This window comes from Aythya ferina, assembly GCF_964211825.1.
Source record: "Aythya ferina genome assembly, chromosome: 9".
In the NCBI taxonomy this organism is placed as follows: domain Eukaryota; kingdom Metazoa; phylum Chordata; class Aves; order Anseriformes; family Anatidae; genus Aythya; species Aythya ferina.
Genome location: NC_140305.1, coordinates 3,556,258 through 3,581,902, shown reverse-complemented (window position 1 = coordinate 3,581,902; position 25,645 = coordinate 3,556,258). Strand labels below are relative to the sequence as shown.

The 25,645-nt window shown below is 40.5% G+C and overlaps 1 protein-coding gene across 1 annotated transcript in view; it reads left to right on the top strand.

Annotated features, from left to right (window-relative positions):
* The first annotated feature begins 10,426 nt into the window (after positions 1-10,426).
* Positions 10,427-25,645, top strand: part of LOC311441772 (uncharacterized protein) — a 95,569-nt gene continuing 80,350 nt past the window's right edge. The window contains exons 1-2 of the mRNA XM_084530269.1: positions 10,427-10,639; positions 15,149-15,316. Of these exons, the coding sequence (XP_084386395.1) occupies positions 10,577-10,639; positions 15,149-15,316 (231 nt within the window). The 5' untranslated portion in view covers positions 10,427-10,576. The remainder of the gene's footprint in view (positions 10,640-15,148; positions 15,317-25,645) is intronic.

Genomic DNA, 25,645 nt, shown 5'->3' with positions numbered 1-25,645 from the left:
AAGTGATCACATGGACCTAACCTAAGTTTGGAGCCCCCCAAAAGAAGTGGTTGCTGTTGTAAGGAAATGGGGTAGCAGTAACCACAGCACTTCATGCCTAGAAAGGCTCCAGGAGTCATCCATGATATTGCATACCGTAAAATTTATATCTGCAAGGGAAAGATATGTGAAAGTTTCATTAAGATGAGATTGAATTGACATCTAGAAAGCTTACAGAGTTTGTGGCTTCTTCAGCAGAAAGTTCTAACCAATTGCAATTGTAAGCAAATGTTTAAAATTACTATGCTTGTTCAGAGCAATAAGCAAAAGAATAATTAGAACTTCAAGACCTTGATTATCCAAGTTAAAGTACGCTCTTGTGAATCATAGAATCATAGAATCATAGAATATCCTGAGTTGGAAGGGACCCTTAAGGATCATCAAGTCCAACTCTTGACACCGCACAGGTCTACCCAAAAGTTCAGACCATGTGCCTAAGTTCACAGTCCAATCTCTTCTTAAATACAGACAGGCTCGGTGCAGTGACCACTTCCCTGGGGAGCCTGTTCCAGTGTGCAACCACCCTCTCTGTGAAGAACCCCCTCCTGATGTCAAGCCTAAATTTCCCCTGCCTCAGCTTAACCCCGTTCCCGCGGGTCCTGTCACTGGTGTTAATGGAGAAAAGGTCTCCTGCCTCTCGACACCCCCTTACGAGGAAGTTGTAGACTGTGATGAGGTCTCCCCTCAGCCTCTTCTTCTCCAGGCTGAACTGAGAAGGAAAATTTTACCTACTACTGAAAATAATGCTGGGAAGTCTTCCTGGCAGGTCTAGTTTCTGTTAGTTTCTCCTTTCAATACAGGCTGGTTAGGCCTGCCAGGGAGTGTCTTAGGAGAACAGAGAAAGCAATATAAGAGAAATATTGATATTGTTGTATTTCACAGTTGAAGTGTAGTAGGACTTGGTTTATCCCAAGAGGAATGGTTCTGATTGCGATACTTGGAAAGTGTTGTTAAAAAATGCAAATATTTGTGTTGAGAGATTAGAGGAAGATTATATTCATGAAAAGATTTCTACAATGTTTCTTAGTTACCTAATCTGTCTTAAAAATTGTGAAAAGCCCTTAGTAATTGTTTAATTTCAGAAAGTCATGCATCTTGGTGCCCTGAAGACAAAGGATCTGGATGCCTCTGTGGGTGTTTGTGCTTGTCTAGCTTTTCTGAATAGGACTAACTTTTCATTATGTGTGTGTGTGTGTGTGTAGAGTTATTTTTTTGTTTAAGTGTCATCTCATCAGCAGGGCTAGGGAGGTGATCGTCCCCCTGTACTCGGCTCTGGTGAGGCCGCACCTCGAGTACTGTGTTCAGTTCTGGGCCCCTCGCTACAAGAAGGACATTGAGGTGCTTGAGCGGGTGCAGAGAAGGGCGACGAAGCTGGTGAGGGGCCTGGAGAACAAGTCCTATGAGGAGCGGCTGAGGGAGCTGGGCTTGTTCAGCCTGGAGAAAAGGAGGCTCAGGGGTGACCTTATTGCTCTCTATAGGTACCTCAAGGGAGGCTGTAGCGAGGTGGGGGTTGGTCTATTCTCCCACATGCTTGGTGACAGGACGAGGGGGAATGGGCTTAAGTTGCGCCAGGGGAGTTTTAGGCTGGATGTTAGGAAGAACTTCTTTACCAAAAGGGTTGTTAGGCATTGGAACAGGCTGCCCAGGGAAGTGGTGGAGTCACCATCCCTGGAAGTCTTTAAAAGACGTTTAGATGTAGAGCTTAGGGATATGGTTTAGTGGGGACTGCTAGCGTTAGGTTAGAGGTTGGACTCAATGATCTTGAGGTCTCTTCCAACCTAGAAATTCTGTGATTCTGTGATTCTAGATTTCCAGGAGTTTCACACTAGTAGTGATCTATTCATTCCATCCACCCACAAATGCCCTGGTTTTCCTGGTTTTCTTTGATTTGTTATTGAATTCCTGTTGCAAAATAAATGACCAATGAATGAATGAGTGGGTGATGTTGATAGTAGGGTGATGGTTGGACCAGATCTTCTTGAAGGTCTCTTCCAACATTTATGATTCTATGACACTTGTCAGTTTTCACTCTGACTGATCTGACTACTTTAAGTTCCTTTCCAAACACTGATGCAATATAGAATCAAGACCATGAGGTACACAAGATCTTTGCAGTTGTAAAGAGCACCTGTTACATTCATTCCATCTGTGTCCTCTGCATCTATGGAACAAAATATTTGGTCATAAGACTGTTTTCATTAAAGGCTGTACAGCTGAGAAGGTCAGTCCCTCATTTAAATTATTTAAACGTTACATCTTTCTGCATCTTTAAGTCGAATTGTTGTGGTGATGATGTTGCCCTAGAAATATCCTACATATTTAAATATGTAGCATATATTATAAATAAAATAAATTATAAGTAAATATCCTACATGTATTTAAATATGTATCCTACATATTTATAACAGGGATGATTCATTTTGTTTATATTTTGGATAAAAACAATGAAATATTTCCAGTGCACTGACAACTGGTATTCTGAAGAGAAATGAGGAAGACTATCTGTAGATCCTCTCTAAGAAAAATGCACGTGATCAGCTCCCAGGAATTGTTCCTCCATGTGCTTAACTAATCAGATTTTTTGGTTCAGTACAATCAATGTAAAGTTTTTTTCAGCCATTGTGAAATAATGAGAAATAGAAACAGTTAAAGCAGATTTGTAGTAATTTGTGATACTTGGTTTTGTAATTAACGTGCTATTTTCTATTTATGATTATAAATAGCACATTACCGTCTGTAATATTGATTAGCATGTAGCAAATTGAATCTATTTACCTAATCGTCTTAGTATGTCTGTACATTACATGAGGGGCTGAATATAAGAAATAAACCAAAGCAGATGCCTACTTCCATCTGTGATGGTATAGCATTTTAGATTTTAAGAGATATTTCACTGGAGGGCAACTTATTTCATAAGGCAAACTAAGAAGAGGCTTTGAGAGAAAATCTCTTCTCATTTGGAAACAGCTTTAAAAATGTTGCCATAAAGAAATCCCTAGAAATTGCTGGTTGGAGTAAGATGAATTATGATTTACATCACAGGTAAGTCTAAGATGCATCATTATGCTTTTTAAAATCTTAATAAAGATCCAGTAAGAGCCATCAACGGATGTACTGTACTTCTATGAAGATGCATTCTTCTAAAAGGGAGGGGTTTACTTTGAGGGTCGGTTAATGCTATTTTGTCACTCTTTGTGCCTGGGCCCACATACCAGCCTATAAATACATGTATGTACTTGAATGTTTATAATTTTGTGCTCTAGTCGTGTCCCAGGCTATACTTCTTACTAGACAGTTAAGCTAATAAAGTTGTTCTTAAGATGCTACTAGCTAAGATACTTTTAGTAAATTAGAATGACTAAGCAGGATGAACAGCAGTTTAAGTGTACAAAGCAGGTGTCTCCTGTAGCTACCTCAGAATACTTCTGCTCTGCAAATTTTAACCAATCCAGTTACAGAGGATACATGTTAGCAGCATCATATCAGTCAACTTCAGGTCGCTATAGGCAGGGGCTCTCGTGTAGAAGTGTCGGAGTAGAGGAAGAGCACATGGCCTTCTAATCTAAATGCTCCAAATTTGGAAAAGAAAATGAATATTCTGAACAATGTATTGGTATCAAGAGAAATCTATGAAATAAAATTTCTTTTTTTTATTATAGGATCATCAGTGGGTTTTTAGCTAGTGAGCAGAACCAAGTCCCAAAACCATAATCTTGATAAGATTTTTTTTTCCCCTTGAAGAAAAACAAAGATTTCCAGAATACCTTGAGGTCAGAGGGATTTGTCAACAGTAATGTTCTAGGAGTGACTTAAGCAAGACTTATTGAGCTGTTTTTAAAATTTATTAAATTTATTTATTTATATTTTTTATTAATAAATTTATTTGTTTTTATTTTGTAAAGAAAGTGTATTATTCATTGAACTGATAACCTGTAAGTACTCTAACCTGCAGGTATAGAATGCATTTTGCTTCTTCAAATGAAGAAATACACAAATTGTGCCAAATGTCTGATGGTCCTCCTGCTTCTCCCCACCCATCCGCAATGCACTGGTCTGAGTTTTTTAGCCTGTAATTGATTTAAGTGGGCCTTTTTCTGTTTCATGTAATTCCTAGTGAAAAGCATCTGAGTTGGTTATGTTTGGGAAAAGGTGATGCTTCACAATAATAATTATCTACTTTTTCCAACGATTGGAAATCTTTGAGTGTTGATGTGTAGCAGGGACCTATACCCAAAATAGGCCAGCTGGCAAAGCTGATCAAATATGTCCAACTTACCATTACCAAGGACAAACCTGTTTGGGAAGATCTGAAAAAAAAGTTTGTATATAATCTTTTCCTCTGAAAATTATACTGTTGGAGTACCTTTATGTAAAATCAAAGATCAGAGAGTTTGACAACTGAAGCCAGTCACTTTCTTTTGTAGAGTTTCATCTACAAATTGGAGCTGAAAACTGGGTTCAGTTCCCTGGAAATGAGACAGATGCAATAACACTAAGTTTCAAATAGATAGTTTTTTTTTTTTTTTTTTTTTTTTCTGACCTGTGCCTCAGAGCAGACAGGAAAATAAAGGGAAAAAAAAAAAAAAAAAAAGCATGTTAGGGCCTGAAGTGGCCAGAAAGGAATACTTTGAGGTTACAGCTGTGCTAGAGTTAGCAATTTTATGTAGTGACTGTTTATAATTGGGGAAGAGAAGTCTGAAAAGAGCAACTGTAGAAAGATGCAACCTTCTGGACTGCTTCCCTTTCCTTTTTTTTTTTTTTCAAGTTCACCAGTTTCAGAAACTTTAGGAAGTTTATTTCAGGCATGAGTAAGTTCTTTATTAATAACTGGGTTGAGCAGAACTGCACTGCAGCAGAAGCTATGACTGCAGACCACATGGGCTAAAGTTGAACACAAGTAGGGTTATCAGCAAAGGCTGACAGAGTGATTGGGTAATGATTCTCTGCTGAAACCCAAACCCCCTCACAACTTTACTGCTATTGAGAGCTAGCCCAGATCAAAGATACCTTAACTAAATCAATCTGCACCTTCCTAAAGCAGGGCAGCTGTACAAGGAAGACTGAGGGAAGAAGAGGTTCCAAATGCTTCAAATCTAGCAGTGCTGCTTTGGAAGCTTCTGTGCTTCTGTGCTTTGGAAGTCTGTGCTTCTGTTGCTGCTTAATCCTGGGAGAGGGACAGGCATTTATTGAGTGGCATTACTTTGCTGCCTTCTTCCTCTGGGACTCCAAAAGATGGGCTCAGTTTGTTTCTCTGGCACAGGATTGTGAAAGGGAGCATTTTTTATGCCTTCTGAAGTTTTGAAAAATCTGTTCCTTTTCTTACTTTGTCTGCTTTTAGTCAGTACAATAATATCCCTTAGCTCATCTATTGCTGTTTGGAAAGGTATGGGTCTCATGCGAGCCAGCATGAAGCACTTGGAACAATTGCTTGTTTTATCTGGATTTTGTGACGCTGTCAGGTCAGATTGCAGATCCAAGAGCATTGTAATACATTCTTGAGGTTGAACAGATGAATAGTTATCTTCATGGACTGGCTGGAAAAGCCAGTCCATGCCCAGAACATTATGCAGTATAAAAAGATCATCCTACTCAGCAGGTTTTCCAGTTATTTAGAGAAGACCTTCCCACCCCCCACGACCCATGCTAGTAGAGACTGATACAATCCCTTTCACTCTCCTGAGATGGATCAGTCAGCCTGCAGTCATTCAGTTTCCTCTTGAAACTATCAGAATTGCTTGAGGGGTGAGGATGCTAAGAGCAGCAGTATTTCAGAATTTAAGTGAACAGAAACCATGTCAGAGAAGTCCGTTAGAAATTGACTTTCTCAGCAAAACTGAGGCCTTAACTTGGGTTATGTGCTTTAGGCTTGCGGTGATTTCTACCTATTTCTTTTTACAGCTTGTACATTTGTTCACTCTAGAAGTGTAAAAAATATATTTTAATAGGTTTACTGTAACTTAACCTCTTTAAATTGAAAATATGATGCTGGATAGATAATTATGTGCAACTCAGTATAGGTAGAACAATGCTTCTAATTTATTTTTATTGGTGTTCACTCAGAGTAAATTCCAAATAAGAGCAATTCATCAAATGTAAACTTTGTGTATTTCCGTCAGCTGAGGTAGTGTGCCAGCCTGGCTTCCAGCAAGGAAGTTACTCAGTTCAGTGTTTTACGGCTGAACGTTACTTGTCACACCTGCAGAAGCAGGTCACCCTCAGGAGTTCTATTCTTAAGGCTAAAATGTTCTTCTCTCCACAAAGATTTGAAAGCAGTTCTAGCTTGCAAGTTTTTGCTCCCAGCTTGGTGTCAATTAGATTTAATTTGATAAATGTTACAAATACTTCATCATCCAAAGAGGCAATGTTTGTCAAGAGATGTATTTTTTTCTTAGACCAGCTGATGGTGATGTCTGCCAGAATCTAGAAAAGTACTTTACTTTGAGATTTATTTCATCTCTTGGCTTCAATTGTCCACAGCTTTTTTAATGCATATGTAAATGATCTTGTTCATGTGATAGAAGAGAGTAGCAAAGGAGGCAGCACTTGAAGAAACAGAAAATTTGAAACAATGTGTGAAAAATTACAGCTGTCTGTGAAATGTTCTTCTATTTGAGCATGATTACTTTCATCATTTATCCTACATGCTGGTAAATGTCTTCAAATAAATTCACAAAACAGAGCTGTTTTGCTGTGGTAGATTTGTACCTCCAGAATATGTGTATGAACCCTAGATTTGCTGTGTTCCTTAAACAACATATTGTGACTATAGCTGAGGAAGATTTGACAAATTAAATACATAATAGTAATTTAACTTTAACTGGAATAACAGTGAAACACCATAAAGAAAATCTATTAAGGAAAACCACTGTGCCTCATCTTTTCCTCCCACCCCTTATTCTGGTGGCAATAGGAAAGAGCTGTGCTCAAAATTACAGTCAATTGAAACAGACCAGTGTAAAAAAAATTGTATCAGGAAAATAAACCACCACCAGTAAAAAAATAAAATAAAATAAAATAAAATAAAATAAAATAAAATAAAATAAAATAAAGATTAGTGAGGGGATGTGAATGAAAAGAAAAGCAGTCTGGTGCAGTGGCTGTTTCAAAAGCCTACTGCAGGTTAAAATCCATTTTTGAGCTCTGTGTAGCTTGTGTAGTCTCCAAAATACCAGAATACACTTTGTTTTCATTAATGGCTAGGTAATCTAAATAGTAGTTCTTTTAACTGTGTCCACAAATCAAAAGTAGTGTTATATTAAATTGTTTTCCTTGCATGTGGGGCATAATATTACCCTGTCTTCTGGAGCTGTTCCTTGTACAGAACTGCATTGCATGCACTGTTTTTTGTAGGATCCTCATGAGGGTTGTGACACTAGTTATATAGGCAACAGAAAATGTAAATTAAACCAACATTTTTATTAGAACCTAATGATATATAGCCACTTAGTAATATACAATCATTAAAATGACAGTAAGTGAAATAATTTCAATTTTCTTGTAATTATGAAAAATTGCCCATCCTTTTTTCATAAAGGCTTTACATGCCACTACGCAGGAAAGAGACTGCACAGGCATTCCTGGAGGAGATGCAGATACAGTGTTTGTCACTCCATACTTTTTCCTTACATATGTTGGCATTGACTTTGCAGACCTCTTCTAAATGACTCATACCCATAAAGCCATAATTTAGCCTTTGTCTTCATCAATGTGTTGTCTGTTATCTATTTTGATCTCACCTGAGCTGGTCACTGTTTAACACTTCAGTGTACATGTGATATTGTATAAACTCACTTTAGGATAGAATAAAACTTGTGGTTAAAAGTTAGCGAAAACAAAGTAAACGACATCTTGTTATCTGTTGACCTTCTGTTATGTTGAGGCATCTTGTTGTTTGAAAACATACCGTTATCTGTTAACCCTCAGTCAGGCTGAGACTTGAGATAACTTGATTCAACTGTCCGTTATGTCTTGTTAACTGAGACATCCTGTTATCTGCCGACCCCCAGTTAAACCGAAAACCAACTCAGCATTTTTACAGCTTGGAAAACAACTGATTAAACAAAAGGTGAAAAGTGCATCACGAGGAAGACCTACGGCCTTCCTCCCAAAGACCACTGCCCACATCCCGAAGACTCTGGCCCACAATTCTTGGAAGGCTTTGCGTAAGCGCAAGTACTGATAACCTAATTAGCATACGAAGTAGGAGTAGGCGGGGTTAGGTAATGAATATGTATAGGCGCCAATAGAATATTCATTGTTTCACTGTATAAATATGAGATAGTTTGTCACTTCGAACATGCATGATAGGCGGAAAGATCCCCCGTGCATCCAGCGCTGCAATAAAGAATATACCACTTAAGGAAATTCCGGCTTTGATCTTTAAATCACATGGCAAATAATAAGATCCCATCTGTACTACAATAGTCAACCCTGTAGCAAGGAATAGTAATGCTCTAATTAGTTTCCTGGTTCAATTATAACTGTGGTGATGATGAAACTCAAAGGAGAATGTGAGGAGGGACTGGCGTAGTTAATCTGATTTATGGGCTTCTCTTCCAGAGAGCAGCTTGACATCATGTGGTCATTTCACACTACCCACTAGACAGCCATCAGATGATGCAACCTCTTAAGGAGTAATAATACAATAAAATTCCGTATTTATATAACAATCCCTCAGCCAGGTCTTTAAAGGGACTGTTCTGAAATGGTTTCAGAAACAGAGTCATCTTGTACCTGCAACAGGGCTGTTGATGTTTAAGTAAAAATGTTATCTTAGGAAACCTTGGTTAGAAGTAAGAGAACTGGAATTGAGGCTTTCTAGGGCTATTTAGGTGGCATATCCTACATTATATCATATTGGCCTCCTATTGTTTGCATGACAGGTGTTCTCTCCCTCCTCTGCAAGCCTACCTTCAGAAATAACATGTATCCTTTTTGGTCTCCTTTCCTCACTGACAATGAAAGGAACCCAAGGCCTGGACAAATGAAGTTCCATTGTTAAGCACAGAAACAGCTGAACAGACCACCTGCTTTTGCTTATTTAAGTGTGAATTGCAATCTTCTCTGCCGGTATTGTTGTATCCTAAACTATGCTGAGTGCAGGTTTTGTACAGACAGCTGGTGCCTGAGTATGCTGTAGTGGCAATCAGTCATTATTTCATTGTCTCCGCTGACCTGTGGAGGTTGACCAGGAGAATAAGCTGCTGCTCTGAAAATAATTCCAGTCCAGTTTCCTATATTTTACTTGACTATGTGTTCCACGGCGTGCTTGACAGATCTATAGCACAGTGTGGAAAATCTAGCTTCTGTATCTATTAGAGTAACTCTGACTGGTGCAGGGGGTAGTGAGAAGAAGAATTCAAGAGGAAAACTTCAACAGTTTAGTGTACAGGCCATTTGTGTAAATTTTTATCTTAATATCACTAAATGAAATGAAGGATGAAAAATAACGTGCAAGCTTATTGCAGTAACATTGTAGTTAAAATTTCTTCTTATGAAAATAGAAACAATTACGACAGGTAAAACTAAAATGGTTACAGAGCACATGACAGCTTTTTAATTTTTTTTTTAGTATGATGTAGCTATGAAGACAGTGAAGCAGCTAAAGCAATCTTAATTCTTTCATTGTACCAGTGTTCATTCATTCATTCTTTCATTGAAACTAGTGTTAAAACCAGTGTGGGAACTGGAAATCCACATATCTTCTCATACACTGATTGATGGCTGCTAGAGAACTTTCTTTTTCTCTGAAAACAGATAATTTTCTGTCCTTACCTACTTCTAGTTTTTTTTTTTTTTTTTTTTTTTTTTTTTTTTTTCTTGATGAAACAAAAATATATCCCTAATATCTGCTCTGGAGACTCATCCCTAATATCTGCTCTGGAGACTCATCCTTAAGGTTGTGCCTCTATCTCTTAGTAACTAGCATACAACCTCCTGCATAAATGCCTTCCATGGTGTCCACAAAGCTCTATAAAATGTTAAAAACAAACCTAGTTGTGCATAAATCTTCATAAATTCATTATTTGTGGGTCATGTTCAGCTTTTGTGGTTGCTGCATGCATTACACTTAAGGCAGACTCAGTATCAGAGTGCATTAGTCGAACTTTGATTTGCCGAGGCGATCGGCTCCGGGGCAGACGCGTTCTGCAGCGGAGCGGGGGATCGGGCCAGGCAGGGCTCATTTTTTCCGGCATCGAGCCTACTTGAGGGAGCCGCCAGGACCCGGCAGCCCTCGTGAGGGAGGCTGACGAGGCGAAGGCGGAGCCAGCAGCGTCCCCTCCCCAGCCGTTCAAAAGCTGCCCCTAGGGAGCGCGGCGACCAGGGCGGGCAAACAGGGCGTGGCGCGTCAGAAGGGAGTGGCGCGGCAGTTCGCGCAGGAAGGGCAGAGCGCTCCCCCTACACACAAACAACACCTCGTTAACAACAGCCGTAACTAGGTGATAATGGTCGCCACCAGGCACGGCGCGCTCTCCAGAAAGTCGGTACACACGCAGACCGACTACCCGTTAAAAAATGCCGCAGTTCAGGTCACCGGATGCAGGGAGTGTCTGAGCCTGCTGCTGCCATCGGCGGGAGGCAGAGAAACTGCGTGCGTGAGGTGCGAGCAGGTGGATGATCTGGTCCGCATGGTGGCAAAGCTCAAGGAGGAGTTGGAGAGGTTGAGGGCCATCAGGGAGTGTGAGCGGGAGATAGACTTCTGGAGTAACTCCCTGCAGGGCCTCAAGGGGAGGTGCCGAGGTGAGACTCCTCAAATGGGGGCGGACCCCCCGCCCTGTCCCCGTCGGGCAGAGGGAGGGGATCTGGGAGCTGAGGAGGAATGGAAACAGGTCCCTGCTCGACACCGCAGGCGATGCCCTCCCCTTCCGGCCCCACCTTCCCAGGTGCCCTTATGCAACAGGTTTGAGGCCCTAGAGATTGAGAGGCCGGTGTGAGGAAGAGGTAGCAAATGTTCCCAGGAGGATGCCTGGGGCGAGGAGGTCAACTCCGCGCCTCAGGACTGCCTCCACCAAGAAAGACAGGAGGGTTATTGTTGTTGGTGACTCGATTCTTAGCGGAACAGAGGGCCCTATTTGTCGGCCTGACCCTACCCGTAGGGAAGTCTGCTGTCTCCCTGGGGCCAGGGTCAGGGACGTTGCCAGGAAGCTTCCTAACCTGGTACGCCCCTCTGACTATTACCCCCTTTTGATAGTCCAGGCAGGCAGTGATAACATCGAAGAGAGAAGCCTCAAGGCTATCAAAAGGGACTTTAGGGGACTGGGTCGGTTAGTGGTTGGAGCGGGAGTGCAGGTGGTGTTTTCGTCCATCCCTACGGTGGCAGGGAGGGGTTCAGAGAGGACACGGAAAGCCCACCTGTTAAACACATGGCTCCGGGACTGGTGCCAACGCAGAAATCTTGGGTTTTTTGATCATGGGGCACTTTACTCAGCACCTGGCCTGATGGCCGCAGATGGGTCCCTATCTTTTAGGGGAAAAAGGATCCTGGGCCAGGAGCTGGCAGGGCTCATTGAGAGGGCTTTAAACTAGGTAGGAAGGGGGATGGGGCTGAGGCTAGGATTGTTGGAGCTGTGCCAGGGGGAACAATGGCAAGGCAGGAGGATAAGGCAATGGCCCAGCTGAAGTGCATCTACACCAATGCACGCAACATGGGTAACAAACAGGAGAAGCTGGAAGCCATCATGCAGCAGGCAAGCTACGACTTGGTTGCCATCACGGAGACGTGGTGGGACCAGTCTCATGACTGGAGTGCTGCAATGCCTGGCTATAAGCTCTATAGAAGGGACAGGCAGCATAGAAGGGGTGGTGGTGTGGCTCTCTATATTAGAGAGTCTTTCGAGGTTGTAGAACTCGAGGTTGGGAATGACAAGGTCGAGTCCCTTTGGGTTAGGATCGGCAGGGACAACAAGGCTAGTGTCCTGGTCGGGGTCTGCTATAGACCGCCGAACCAGGATGAGGAGACGGATGAGGAATTCTACAGGCAGCTGACAGAGGTTGCAAAATCATCAGCTCTTGTACTCGTCGGGGACTTCAACTTCCCTGACATATCCTGGAAGCACAACACAGCCCTGAGAAAGCAGTCTAGGAGGTTTCTGGAGAGCGTGGAAGATAGCTTCCTGACGCAGCTGGTTAGTGAACCTACCAGGGGTGGTGCCCCGCTAGACCTTCTCTTCACAAACAGAGAAGGACTGGTGGAGGACGTGATTGTTGGGAGCTGTCTTGGGCAGAGTGACCACGCAATGGTGGAGTTCACTATTCTTGGCGAGGCCAGGAAGGGGACCAGTAAAACCGCTGTATTGGACTTTCGGAGGGCTGACTTTGAGCTGCTCAGGACACTAGTTGGTGGAGTCCCTTGGGAGGTGGTTCTGAAGGGCAGAGGGGTCCAGGAAGGCTGGGTGCTCTTCAAGAGGGAAGTCTTAATGGCGCAGGAACGGTCTGTCCCCACGTGCCCAAAGACGAGCTGGCGGGGAAGAAGACCGGCCTGGCTCAACAGAGAATTGTGGCTTGATCTTAGGAGGAAAAAGAGGGTTTATAAGCTTTGGAAAAGTGGGCAGGCCACTAAGGAGGACTTTAAAGAAGTAGCGAGGCTGTGCAGGGACAAAATTAGGAAGGCCAAAGCTCATCTGGAGCTCAATCTGGCTACCGTCGTTAAAGATAACAAAAAACGTTTCTATAAATACATCAACACAAAAAGGAGGACTAAGGAGAATCTCCATCCTTTACTGGATGCGGGGGGAAACTTAGTTACAAGAGATGAGGAAAAGGCGGAGGTGCTCAATGCCTTCTTTGCCTCAGTCTTTAGCGGCAATACCGGATGTTCTCTGGATACTCAGTACCCTGAGCTGGTGGAAGGGGATGGGGAGCAGGATGTGGCCCTCATTATCCATGAAGAACTGGTTGGTGACCTGCTACGGCACTTGGATGTGCACAAGTCGATGGGGCCGGATGGGATCCACCCAAGGACACTGAGGGAACTGGCAGAGGAGCTGGCCAAGCCACTATCCATCATTTATCAACAGTCCTGGCTATCGGGGGAGGTCCCAGTTGACTGGCGGCTAGCAAACGTGACGCCCATCTACAAGAAGGGCTGGAGGGCAGACCCGGGAAACTACAGGCCTGTCAGTTTGACCTCAGTGCCAGGGAAGCTCATGGAGCAGATCCTCCTGAGAGTCATCATGCAGCATTTGCAGGGGAAGCAGGTGATCAGGCCCAGTCAGCATGGCTTTATGAAAGGCAGGTCATGCCTGACGAACCTGATCTCCTTCTATGACAAAGTGACGTGCTGGGTGGACGAGGGAAAGGCTGTGGATGTGGTCTACCTTGACTTCAGCAAGGCTTTTGACACCATCTCCCACAGCATTCTCCTCAAGAAACTGGCTGCTCTTGGCTTGGACTGGCGCACGCTTCGTTGGGTTAGAAACTGGCTGGATAGCCGGGCCCAAAGAGTCATGGTGAATGGAGCCAAGTCCAGTTGGAGGCCAGTCACTAGTGGCGTCCCCCAGGGCTCGGTGCTGGGGCTGGTCCTCTTTAATATCTTCATCGATGATCTGGACGAGGGCGTCGAGTGCACCCTCAGTAAGTTTGCAGATGACACCAAGTTAGGTGCATGTGTCGATCTGCTTGAGGGTAGGAAAGCTCTGCAGGAGGATCTGGATAGGCTGCACCGATGGGCTGAGGTCAACTGCATGAAGTTTAACAAGGCCAAGTGCCGGGTCCTGCACCTGGGGCGCAATAACCCCAAGCAGAGCTACAGGCTGGGAGAGGAATGGTTGGAGAGCTGCCAGGCAGAGAAGGACCTGGGAGTGATGGTGGATAGTCGGCTGAATATGAGCCAGTAGTGTGCTCAGGTGACCAGGAAGGCCAACGGCGTCCTGGCTTGTATCAGGAACAGTGTGGCCAGCAGGGCTAGGGAGGTGATCGTCCCCCTGTACTTGGCTCTGGTGAGGCCGCACCTCGAGTACTGTGTTCAGTTCTGGGCCCCTCGCTACAAGAAGGACATCGAGGTGCTCGAGCGGGTGCAGAGAAGGGCGACAAAGCTGGTGAGGGGCCTGGAGAACAAGTCCTATGAGGAGCGGCTGAGGGAGCTGGGCTTGTTCAGCCTGGAGAAGAGGAGGCTCAGGGGCGACCTTATCGCTCTCTATGGGTACCTCAAGGGAGGCTGTAGCGAGGTGGGGGTTGGCCTGTTCTCCCACGTGCCTGGTGACAGGACGAGGGGGAATGGGCTTAAGTTGAGCCAGGGGAGTTTTAGGTTAGATGTTAGCAAGAACTTCTTCACTGAAAGGGTTGTGAGGCATTGGAACAGGCTGCCCAGGGAAGTGGTGGAGTCACCATCCCTGGAAGTCTTCAAAAGACGTTTAGATGTAGAGCTTAGGGAAATGGTTTAGTGGGGACTGTTAGCGTTAGGTCAGAGGTTGGACTCGATGACCTTGAGGTCTCTTCCAACCTAGAAAATTCTGTGATTCTGTGAACTCACTTTTTTATTTAGGTGTTGGAGTCAAAAGCTCAGTGTTTTCTAGTAAGATGTGAAAAAATATTAGTGCTCCTGTTCTCATTACAGTTATTTCTCTTAATCTTGCACAGCCTGGAATTGAAAGATGTGCATAAAATGTAGCTGTAACTGGAATATATGGAGATGGTAAATTTCTTGATAGTTCATGCTCTCAGGCTATATTACTGGCTAAGAAAATATACTGCTTGCCTTCCTCTCATCCACAATTTCTCTTACACGAGTGTTTTGTCAAAGTGCTGCCTATTCCTCACTTTTGGAGGTATATGTGATATAACAGTCTCAAGATCAGGAGAATTTTATTAGCAGTAGATATGAGATAGCAACAGTTTGTGTAAGCAGAGTGCACTGAAGATTTTTTTTTTAAGTTATTTTGTATATGTGAGCAGAAAGCCCTTGATGATTTGAAAAGGCTAGCAGCAGAGGAAGAAAAATAGAAGCCAGGCAGAAAAATGTTGGCAAGAGTCAGTTTACCCTAATTAATTTGATCCAAGTTTTTGCTTGCTGTTATTCCTTATAAATTGTTGGTGTTATATTTTGCTTTTAAATTTGTGTTAAAATTTATTTTTCCACTTAATCAAGAGTTTGTCCCTCTTTCCTCTATAGGGACCATATTTCTGGGCTGTCCTGGGAATCTGTAGAGCCTTCAAGGAGGAACGGGAAAGAGCAGCAGCTTGGTGTATTCTTCAGCTGGTGAACATCTGCTGCTGGAGAGAGAATCTTGAACATATGCCACCCACCAAGCTCAGAATTAAACCAAGCAGGATTCTAAAGGTAAGGTTTGGGAAATTCAGGATCGTAACTGTTAGAGAAGTGCTTCTTTCTTGGTCTAAGGAAAAAACCTCTCTGGACCAACACATCTTTGGGAATTCAGTCTAGATTTCCTGAGTCTGGTTCTGATGACCTTTTCATAATCTACAAGTAGCTTTCTAGTGATTTGGTTAAAGATTATGGATAAATCATTAGAATAATATCTGGAATTATCACTCTAGGATCAGGCTTTGGAGTACTTTTCCAGATGAATACCTATTGTTTTATTTTGATGATGTTGCAATCAAATAAATATGAGATTGTATAGTGTGAAATTAAAAGATTTCTTGTTCATAAATAAATTTGTATCCCTAATACCTGAGAAGGTGGAATCATGCTGAGACCAAAATACAAGGCAAAAAGTAGAAAACTAATGACTGAAATTGTACTAATTGGATAGAGACAGATATACCATATAAACTGGAAAGTTAATGATTAGTTATTAAATTGAAGTTTGTATCTCTGTTTGATCACCACTCTCCTTGCCGCACTGCTCTTCAGACATTCAGTTTTTGTCTTGTTAAATGTTTGTTCTGATCTTTCTTCTTTCTGCTCTTAAGCTTTCTTCTTCTTTCCACCCTTTAGGGTCACTAGCATTCACACTTTAAGGGGATTATAAAGAAAATATTGCCATTTTGACGAACATGGGCTGGGTAAAATTATGTTATTCTCCTGTCCTGATACTCATTAGGAAATGGGTAGTGCTGTGTTATGTTTTAAAGTTCCAGCACAGAGATGTGTAGAGCATGAGATCTCAGATGCCTGGACTACCTTCATGTGTTAAGTCTGAACTTTTGAAGTGCACAGGTTGAGTTTCTGAGCTTCTGAGCTATTCTGCAGGTGAAAGGAACCTTAATTCCTGATTGTAGAGAAGGGCCACTAGAGAAAAATTAAACTTGTTTGATGTGTGATATGTGTGTGTTGTAGGTGTCTTTCTGTCTGGCTCAGGAGCCCAAGAAAAATGAGTATTCTAAAGAGATCTTAAAACTGGAGTGCAAATTCATATTTGCTTTTGATCATAAGTGAGACTAGTTGTTGATAGTCTGCATAGGATCCTGTTGATTTTCCTACTAAGAAGAGAGATCAATGCAGCATATTACTGAGCCTGCTTGATAATAATCCTGTGCAAAAGAGGCTGCCTAACCTGATGATTAGCTATTCAACTTAAATACTCCTTCTGACTGCCTGACACATTCTTTACAAATGGGAAGAACATAATTTAAAGTTCTCAATGAAATTTAATCTCTGTTTTTTGATCTCTGTTGTTACCATCAAGCTTCAGAAATTCTGTCACAGACCTGTGTCTGAAAAAATATGTATGAATACGTTTTTTCATGTCTGAAAAAAGTATACTTTTTTTTTGTATCGCATTTACTTTTTGAAAAATCCCTGGCAGATGTTTCTCCTAATATGGAAAGGGCCACTCCGTATTAATTCATATGAATAGAACAATCTTAGATTGATTTAAAGAATGATTGTTTAGGAAAGGGTTTCTTTTCTGTTTTCTATCTATACTCTTGCCCTACTCTCCAATCACTCTTTTCACTCAATTCTGCTTGCAGTAGGTAGACTTCTGGTAGAAAACAATACTTTAAAATCAGAGCCACAAAATACTGTATCAACTTGAAGATTAAGTGTGTATTTTTAAGTAAAGTACTTTAAATACCTTGGAATTATGCTCTCAAGAGAAAAATCATCCCACTTGGGGCAATGTTTTTTAATTGGCTTAATATCAGGGATTGATCACACAAGTTTCCATAACTCTCCTGCAAGACTAAATATTAATGATGATTTACGAGTTGTTGTAAAGCCAGTTTTACAGATTTAATGCAGTCTCATTATCAAGTGTTTGCTGCTCTTACTGTGCAGTCTTTGAAGAGGTTCCATGTTTAAGTTACATAGAAGGCTCCAGAACTGCAGGAAGGCATAGTAGGAACCTGAAATCTCAGCTCTTGAGAAGGGCAATTAAATATTTTTAAGCAGCAGGCAAGCATCCTGAAACTATTACTTAGCAGCACCTTTCGCATGGATGTTATCATGTGGTTGTATTTTCTCTTAACTGGATCAAGAGATTTTAAAGCTAATCTAGTCTGTGTATGTCTGCCTCACTTCAGAACCGAGGTTTTTCTAACTCTCTACATCTTGCTGAAACGTTAAAGAGATGGTATGTGTTACAAACCCTTTGTGCTTTCTGTGAGAATTTTGTTACCTCAGACACTGTTGTTAGCACAGGGCTTGCAGAAAGCAAGTAGTTCTAGCCATAAGAAAACTGTACGTAGTGCTGTGTTCCTTCCCAGTATTTTCCTTTTGAACTACATAAAATTGTCTGAGAATGTGTAGCAGGCAGACTCCATCTCCTCTCCTATTTTGCTTAGTTTCCATGTGCTTAAAAGCTAGCATCAGCAACTTGCTCACTTGCAGGGAGTTGACTACAGCTGTCAGAAAACGTATATTTTTCCCTTAAAATGGGTTAAATAGGTGTCTGTCTGCTTGCATACTTTGTTTATTACATCAGTGTCAGAAACACAGTGATTAGAGTTCCCTCTAGTAGGATTATTTCATGTTGTTCTTGGTTCAGGCAATTTCTTGTTCAACTTAGATCAGTGTTCACGTGTCAGTCATTCATCAGCAACTTTCGCAAACAAGCACAAAACTATCGTGGCAGACTTCCACAGAAAATTGTTCTTTTTTTTTTTTTTTTTTCTTTCTATACAGTATATGTGTTTTTTAAAAAAGTTGTGTAAAGAAGATGTATGAAAATGCTGCATACTGATATAATCTAAAATATTTAGAGTCGAATGTCAGTGACCCTGATAACTGATAGTTATTTATTAAAGATTTTTAGTAGAACTGCTTCGAAGGTGCCAGACCTATTAGGCATGTCAGTTCCAAATTGCTAAGGCCATTTATTTGTGTATGGGTCTGGTCAGCCAATTGCATTTCCCAGTTTGACAGCAGACTGGAAGTTAGGTTTTCATCCTGAAGCAAGCCTCTCTTTTTTTGTAGAGTCAGTAGTCTAGAGCAGTGAAGAAGGTAGTAACACTGAAAATTTGACGTGAAATCCAAGATAAAAATCTCTTCAGCAAAACAATTCTGATGCTACTGTGGGGTGTTATTTTTTTTTTTAATCTTTCCCATAGTCTGAATAGGATGCCAGTGCTGAGCAAGGCAACTAGATTGTGGTGTGTACCTGTGCTGTCAGGAAGCATGGCACTCTTCCCCGTACCCCTGAGACAATGGAAATTGGTAACAATGTGGAATTTCTTGTTTAGAGCCAAAAGAGAAAAATGCATTGCTGGAAAGGTTTTGGCAGTTTGGTAAACACTAGTAAATTAAGCAGGGTCTGATGAGTTCCTGCAATATGTTTAATGACATTTAGAGGAATGGACCTACCCAGACTGAAGGCAACTGATATATTTATGAAGAGTTGGCCATAGGCTTTCCCTTTCCGGTTTGAAAGCCTCAGAATATTCTAGAAGTAAAACAAAGACCTCATCAGGGGAATACCAGATTATCAGTTTGTGCTCAAATTGTAGCTTCCTTTTCCATGTGCTGCACGGTAGGAATGTGTGTATTTGTCTTATGTTTCATTTTTGAACTGTCTGAGCTGTAGCCTGTAAATCAAATGAAAAGCCTGATGTATTTCATGCTAGCCAAGGATACTGAATTCTCAATTCTCCCTTCTGTGAACACCATTAAGTCTGGGCTCTGCCTGATACAGTGCACAGTCTGCACTAGAAGACCAACTAGTGACTTTGGTGGCATAAAGACCTTAGAGGAAAAAATACTTTCTGGTCAAAAATAACAAGAAGTCTTAAGAAAATAAGTCTTGTGCTTCACAGTAGTCATTGAAAGCTTGTAAAATTTACAAACAGAACTTGTTTGCTAGAGTTGGTATGCAAATGCCTATGCAGCTGCTTTGTGTGCAGCTAATCGTGTTTGTTATTTCAGAGATCCATAGCCATGTCTTGGGAGTTTCTGTGGAAAGAAAGGCCAACTGTCTGTAAACTTATCATAAAAATTTGTCTGCTTGAAGTAAACTAGACTATTCTAGTACTGATTATCTGAAGAAACACATATTTAAAGTCTCTAGTGCATTCCTGAGAAATTAAACTCCAATGTTTCAGTTTTTAAGAAATGCAAGACCTCGCTTCTTACTTGCACTTTTTTTTTTTTTTTATTATTAAAAAAAAAAGAGTATTTTAAAATGTTAACACCTTCTTTGCTGAATTGTGGTTAAATGCTTTGCTTCTGGTACCTGATCTCATGAGAATATTTGGCACAGATTTGGCTTTGGCTTTTCTAAAAGCTTTTACATAAGGAACCAAGCCTCCTGCATTTAAAATAGCTGAAATATACTTTTTTTTTTTTTTTTTCTCCTTCATGAAAGAAAGACAATACAGTTTTATAGAACTCAAGGCTTAATTTTAAATTAAGCTTTATTGAAATGGAGGAATTTTTTGAATTTAAAAAAAACTCTAGTGGGACGGTCCAGAAAAAACAAAATGGAACTATTGGCACATGTGCCAGTGTGGCTTTCAGACAACAGGAAATAATAATCAGGAATTTTCATTTCTGACAGCTGACTGTATCCCTGATAATATATTTTATTTATATATGTATATATTACAGTTTTTACCCATGGGTGTTGACTTTCCTAAGTATAGAGATAGTGAGGATATTTGTATTTTTAAAAGTTATTGCCAGGTTATAATGAGTGTTTTGAAAATTTGCATGTAAAATATATTTTAGCGGAAAGTAATGATGACAATATAACTGTAAAATGGAAATTTCTACACGACTTAAAACATTAAGTGGAGAGAAGCAGAAATTAATTACTGCTGTGTAATAATTCCCATTCTAAAATATTGGTATGCTGGGGGAAAGAGCACAAGGTAACTATGAGTGGAAAAAACACATGACAGGTTAAGGGTAGAGGGGCAAGCAAGGGTTGTGCTTTTTTTTTTTTTTTTTTTTTTTTTTAATTTATTTTAATTTTACTTTAATTCATTTTTTATTCCCCTAACTATATTTTGGCTGAAGTTAGGTACTTTGTAGGAAAATGGTTGTTTTCAGTGGTTTGTATCTGGCCATTGACTTGGAATAAAATGCAGATGCAGTAATGTCACTTTTATCACAGAATACTGTAGGACAAAAAATTTACCTTATGTATTGAAATGCTTTATGATGTGTCTTCTGGGACAGTGAACCTTCTGAACCATGGTGTAAATTTACACCAATTTATGGGACTCTAACAGACCCAAATGGACTTCTGTGTTTGTAGCTGTCACTGTGAATGTATGCAAAAATGGCAAATGAATATTGGATGAATCCAATCACTAGGATATTCATGGAATATAAATAAGTGCAAAGATTGTAGCTATGGTGAAGTTTAGACAAATTCTAGAGAATACTTATGAAAAGCAATTTTTGAACTTGTGGTTTTGTATGTTCCCATAAAACCAGTTTCAATCATGCGTATTTTTTACTTCATTACTGTATCACACGTGTTTTTTCTGTATAATTCAACCTCACATAAGTTAATATAACTAAGTTACCAATGTACTAATACTAATGTAGCTAAAGTATATGTAATATAGCTAGAGTAAATGCAATATTCAGTATTAAAACTGCTATTAAGATCATGGGATAATTCACATTTAAAGGAATCTCAGTCCAATCTCCAGCCCAAGCAGGGTCAGCTATGAGGTCAGCCTTTTATTACTAATGGAGCCATGGAAGCTCTTCTTATAGCCCTTGGTGTCTTTCTATATCTCAACTCCAGCTGTTTCCTAATTTAATCTCAACATGCCTGAACAGTTTCAATAAATTAATACTTTGTATCTCAAGGGGAAAAAAAAAGTGTAAATTGTCTATAGAATTAATTGATCACTCTAAAACACTGGATATTAAAAAAATAAAAAAGTTATGAACATCACACAAAAGCAGTCTCCTCCCCCCTCCCCATTCCCTTTATAGTCCACATTTTATATTTTCTGCACAAATCCTGCAACATTCAGAGTTTTCTGACCCAGTTTTGGTAAAACGTTAATTATTTTATGCATGTGAGTAGGCCATAAAATTATAATGGTTTTTCCTCAAAATTGCTTAACATGTTTCCTTCAAAACTGTCTTGCTTAATGACCAGTGTAACACCAGCTCATTTACAATGTGGCTTGTGCAGGCATCCCAAAGGTTGCTCCAACATCCTGCTGTGATTCTGAGCTGGGGCAGATACGTTTCATTTATCAGGCATTACCAAAGATAACTCAGTAGATCTTAATGTCTAAATGGGTTGTCAACAACAACAAAAAAAAAGATCCTAATCCAAAGTGGTGCTCATTACATAGAGGGAATTGAAAGTCTGAGGTGAGTTAGTGAAACCTATTTTGAGTTTGAAATACAGAAAATTGGAGTTATCTATCTTTTCTCCTGTAAGCTAAGGGAAGATGATGTTTGTTATTTATTTGAATCCTTACATACATATATGTATATAAAATAAAACTTTACTGATGATAAAGTAATATCACTTTGCTAAAGATGTTTCAAATTTGCTTTTCAAACGAACTCTTTTCTTCAGCTTCTTTTGATGATCCTTGAATTGGTACACATGTTGCAACAGCATATATACATTTATATAGATAATGAGTTCTCGCACTACTGGGACAGATGCTTGCTTTGTCCAGTGTCTCATTATGCTTGTTCTTGCTACTGACAGGGTTACCTCAACTGTTCTGCAGAATTTTAACCTTTAGCTTCACTACTACTGTAATTTTTTGATTCCAGCTGTTTATATTGCATGAATTCATGCAATGAAATGCTAACCTTTTCAAGGGGATGAAAGTTGTTAAATTTTGCTCCTATTTACATTTGCAAAATTCTGATAATCATGCATATAAAGAAACCAAGTTCTGTCAAACATGCTGTTTAATAAATATCCAGAGACTTTACACATTCTGTCATTTAACTGTAGCTGTATAAGAGAAGTTACTGCAGTGATAGAGTATCACTTTTTGTTCAGTTTTCTGTATCTTTATGCTGAGGAAGCACGTTATTCCTCCTTCATAGAAGTGCTTAAAACACCAAGTCTGCACACACTTGAGACAGTCTTTCCAGACGGGTGGCAGAATATTTTTCCATCTGTGATGTGAGTAACGTTTCCTCCCAGTAGATAAGATCTGTGCTAGAGCCCCTTTATACAGCTCTGCATCTAACAAGTGGTTCTTAGCAAGTGGATCAGGCTCTCAACAGTGCAGTGCAGCTCTGCTTGTGCCTGGGGCTGAGAGGTTTGACTTTGCCTACACAGCAGCAATGGTGTGTTATTGGACTGTGGCCTGCTGCTATCATTTGTAATGGGAGAAATTGAAACATACATGTATAAAAGACTTGGAGTGTATTTCACCTCAGTATTTTACTTCTGGGGGTGCAGCCAGCATTCTTCACTATAATCAGGATCTGACCCAGTGTACTTTTTTCTTTTGAAGCATTGCTCACTTGTGATGTATCACAGAAATCATGTAACAAAATAGCACAGATCCCCAAGGTGATGTTTGAACTAGGCCAGCTTTTGCTCACCTGATTTTTTTTTACTCTTTGCTTAGCTGCCAATCCTTTGTTAAACTTTCTGGTTAGCAATTTTTCGTTATTCTGTTTTCTAAAGTACATTATTTCTCTGGCCTCCCTAAGATCTTCAGTGAATACTGTGTGAGTGTGAATATCTGAATGAAGAACAGCCTCAGCTCGACACGTCATATACAAGCATGCAGCTCTAGTGTTACTGAGAAATTTCTTCTTAGAAAAAGTGATAATAGATATTGATTTGATAGATATAGATTTGATAGATATAAAAAGTGACAATAGATATTGATTTGTATTATTATGTTACTAACACTGGTAGCTACTTTCACTTTGCCTTCAGCTTTGGCTTCTTACAATAACTAACTAGATGCTTTTTGAGGGGTTTAAGGATTTTCAATGTCTTTGACTTTAACATTGTGTTCCCTTTTACTTACATGTTGCATCCTCAGCTTGTGCTCCCACACCTGTCTGGGGCTATCAAGGAGACTGCCCGTAGGCTGTCAGGCTGATGTAGTAGAAGCAACTAGCTTGCTCAAGAAGTGTTCCCACAGTTCCTGGACATGCAAGGATCTGGAGAAGAAATGCTTGAGTAACTGTGAACACTCAGAGTAATTAGGATAGAGAGGGAAGTGGATGTTTGAAAGGGAAATACTGAACGCCATCTGGAAGTCACGTTAGATCTTTACGCTTTGATAGGCAGTCAGGTAATTTTTCACTGACAGCAACACAAACAGAATTGTTCCCAAATAGACTGAGCACTTATATGCAAGATGAAGATGAGAACAGTCTGTTTCCTGACTAATTTTGCAGTGCCTCTGATTTGCTCTGCTTCTGGTCCTACCAGTAGCCAAGGATGTTGAGCAGCTGGCCCGTGAAGTAAAGTGCTTTTTTTTTTGCTTTATGCTACCAGAAAGTACCTTAACGCAGAGGGTGTTGTCTGTTCAGTGTGTGATCTTTCAGTGCTGCAGGGGTAACATGGGGAATGAAAGTAGTCTTCTAAAAAATTCAGTATCTGCTCTCTGCACAAAGTGTCAATTTTTTCCTATTCCTGTATGTTTCCCTTTTCCTGCACCAAGACCTGAGTTTAGGTCTTCGTGCTCATATTATTTTTCTTGAGATGTTTGTTTATACTTACATTGTCAGCAGTTCCACTTTGTCACTGTGATGCTCGATGTAGCAAGATGGCAGAAATCTGAAGATGCTGGCAGATAAAAAAAAAAAGTTCTACGTATCTTCTGTGGTGGTGTAGAGAATGGGAAATGATGATTATTTTTGACAGGGAAGGTTGAGCAGCACCACCCTTTTGCATTATATTTTGCATTTGAAATGTTAATTCCAGGTTACTAGTTTACTGAAAATGTAAAGGATATGTGCAACTTAAATGTAGGTCATACTGCTACATTTGGAAACCTCTGCCCTAACAGCTGTAGATATGCCATGCATTCTCTCTAGGGGCAGCAAAGACCGGGTACACTTGACCTGATCCACATAATTCACTGGATCTAACATCTGTGTTTGTGATACCAGAGTTCAGGTGCTTCATTTCTTCCCTTTTATTTGTCACTTCACTGCTGCCAAAAGAGGATAGCAACTGAGTGCAAAATAAACAAATATTTTCATATTCCAATGAATTTTTGCAACTGCATCTGTCAGATGGTGATTTTTAGAGGGGAAGAAAAAGCTATTTAAGAGTCACTCAGCAGCTAAAAGGAAAACTTATTAAATATTTAATGTCTATGAACCACTCTGAGACTGAAATAAACCTGTTCCTGCAGCTTTGGTTTAACATAATGGACTGTGAAAGGAGGCCAATGATTACTCCAGAGTCAAAGTCAAACCTAAATTGAGTATGTGAGCAAACGCTGAAGGATTTTTGATAAAAAATAATGCTGACCAAAAAAAAAAAAAAAAAAGGCGCAGAAATTTAATATATGGAAACAAAATATGTCTGAAACTGGATACATACAGACTAGCTATTCCTGTCAGGAAAAGCTACTTGGTGGGACTACAGACATCTGAACCCTACACTTCCTGACAAGGAATCAATCAGTGAATTTCAGACAAGTGTGGAGTTTAAAATTTGGGAAAACCTGTGGTATTTTGGTGGAATCTGAATGAATATAGTCCATGAAAATCCTCTGCAAACAAACCCTATTCTGTAAGGAGGCAGGGGATGCATTCTTTCCCAATTTACCTCTAGACATGCCCTGGAAATAAGTTCTTTAACTTAATTTATTGTTGGGTTCCAGTCTGTGGGGAAGCAGAATGACACCGTTTGCTGGATGGCACCAGTCAATTGTCACTGAACCATACTGTGCAAGGTTGATCATTTGGCTGCATTTCGCAACTACTGAAGCAAATGGAGCTTTGCAGATGCAGCTAGAGAAGGTGTAAATGTGGTGGCTTACATTCGGATGCTGTGTAGGCTGCTGGAATGTGTCTAATGGGCTGAGAGAGCATTCCTAACAGTCAGAAGTCACTCCAGTGGTGAGTCTCATGTCTGATACCCAGTTACTCCATATCCTTGCACTGATGGTTTCAGATAAAACAGATATGTTTCTCTGACAGGCTTATCAGGTGTCTGTTGTACACTTCTCTGAACTTTTTTCCTTCCTTCTTTCCCTTTTTTCCTTACTTTCACCTGTTTCTTCACCCTGTGCTGCTAGTGTCACAAAGCTAAATAAAAAGCACATCTTTCCTCAGTCCTTTCATTTA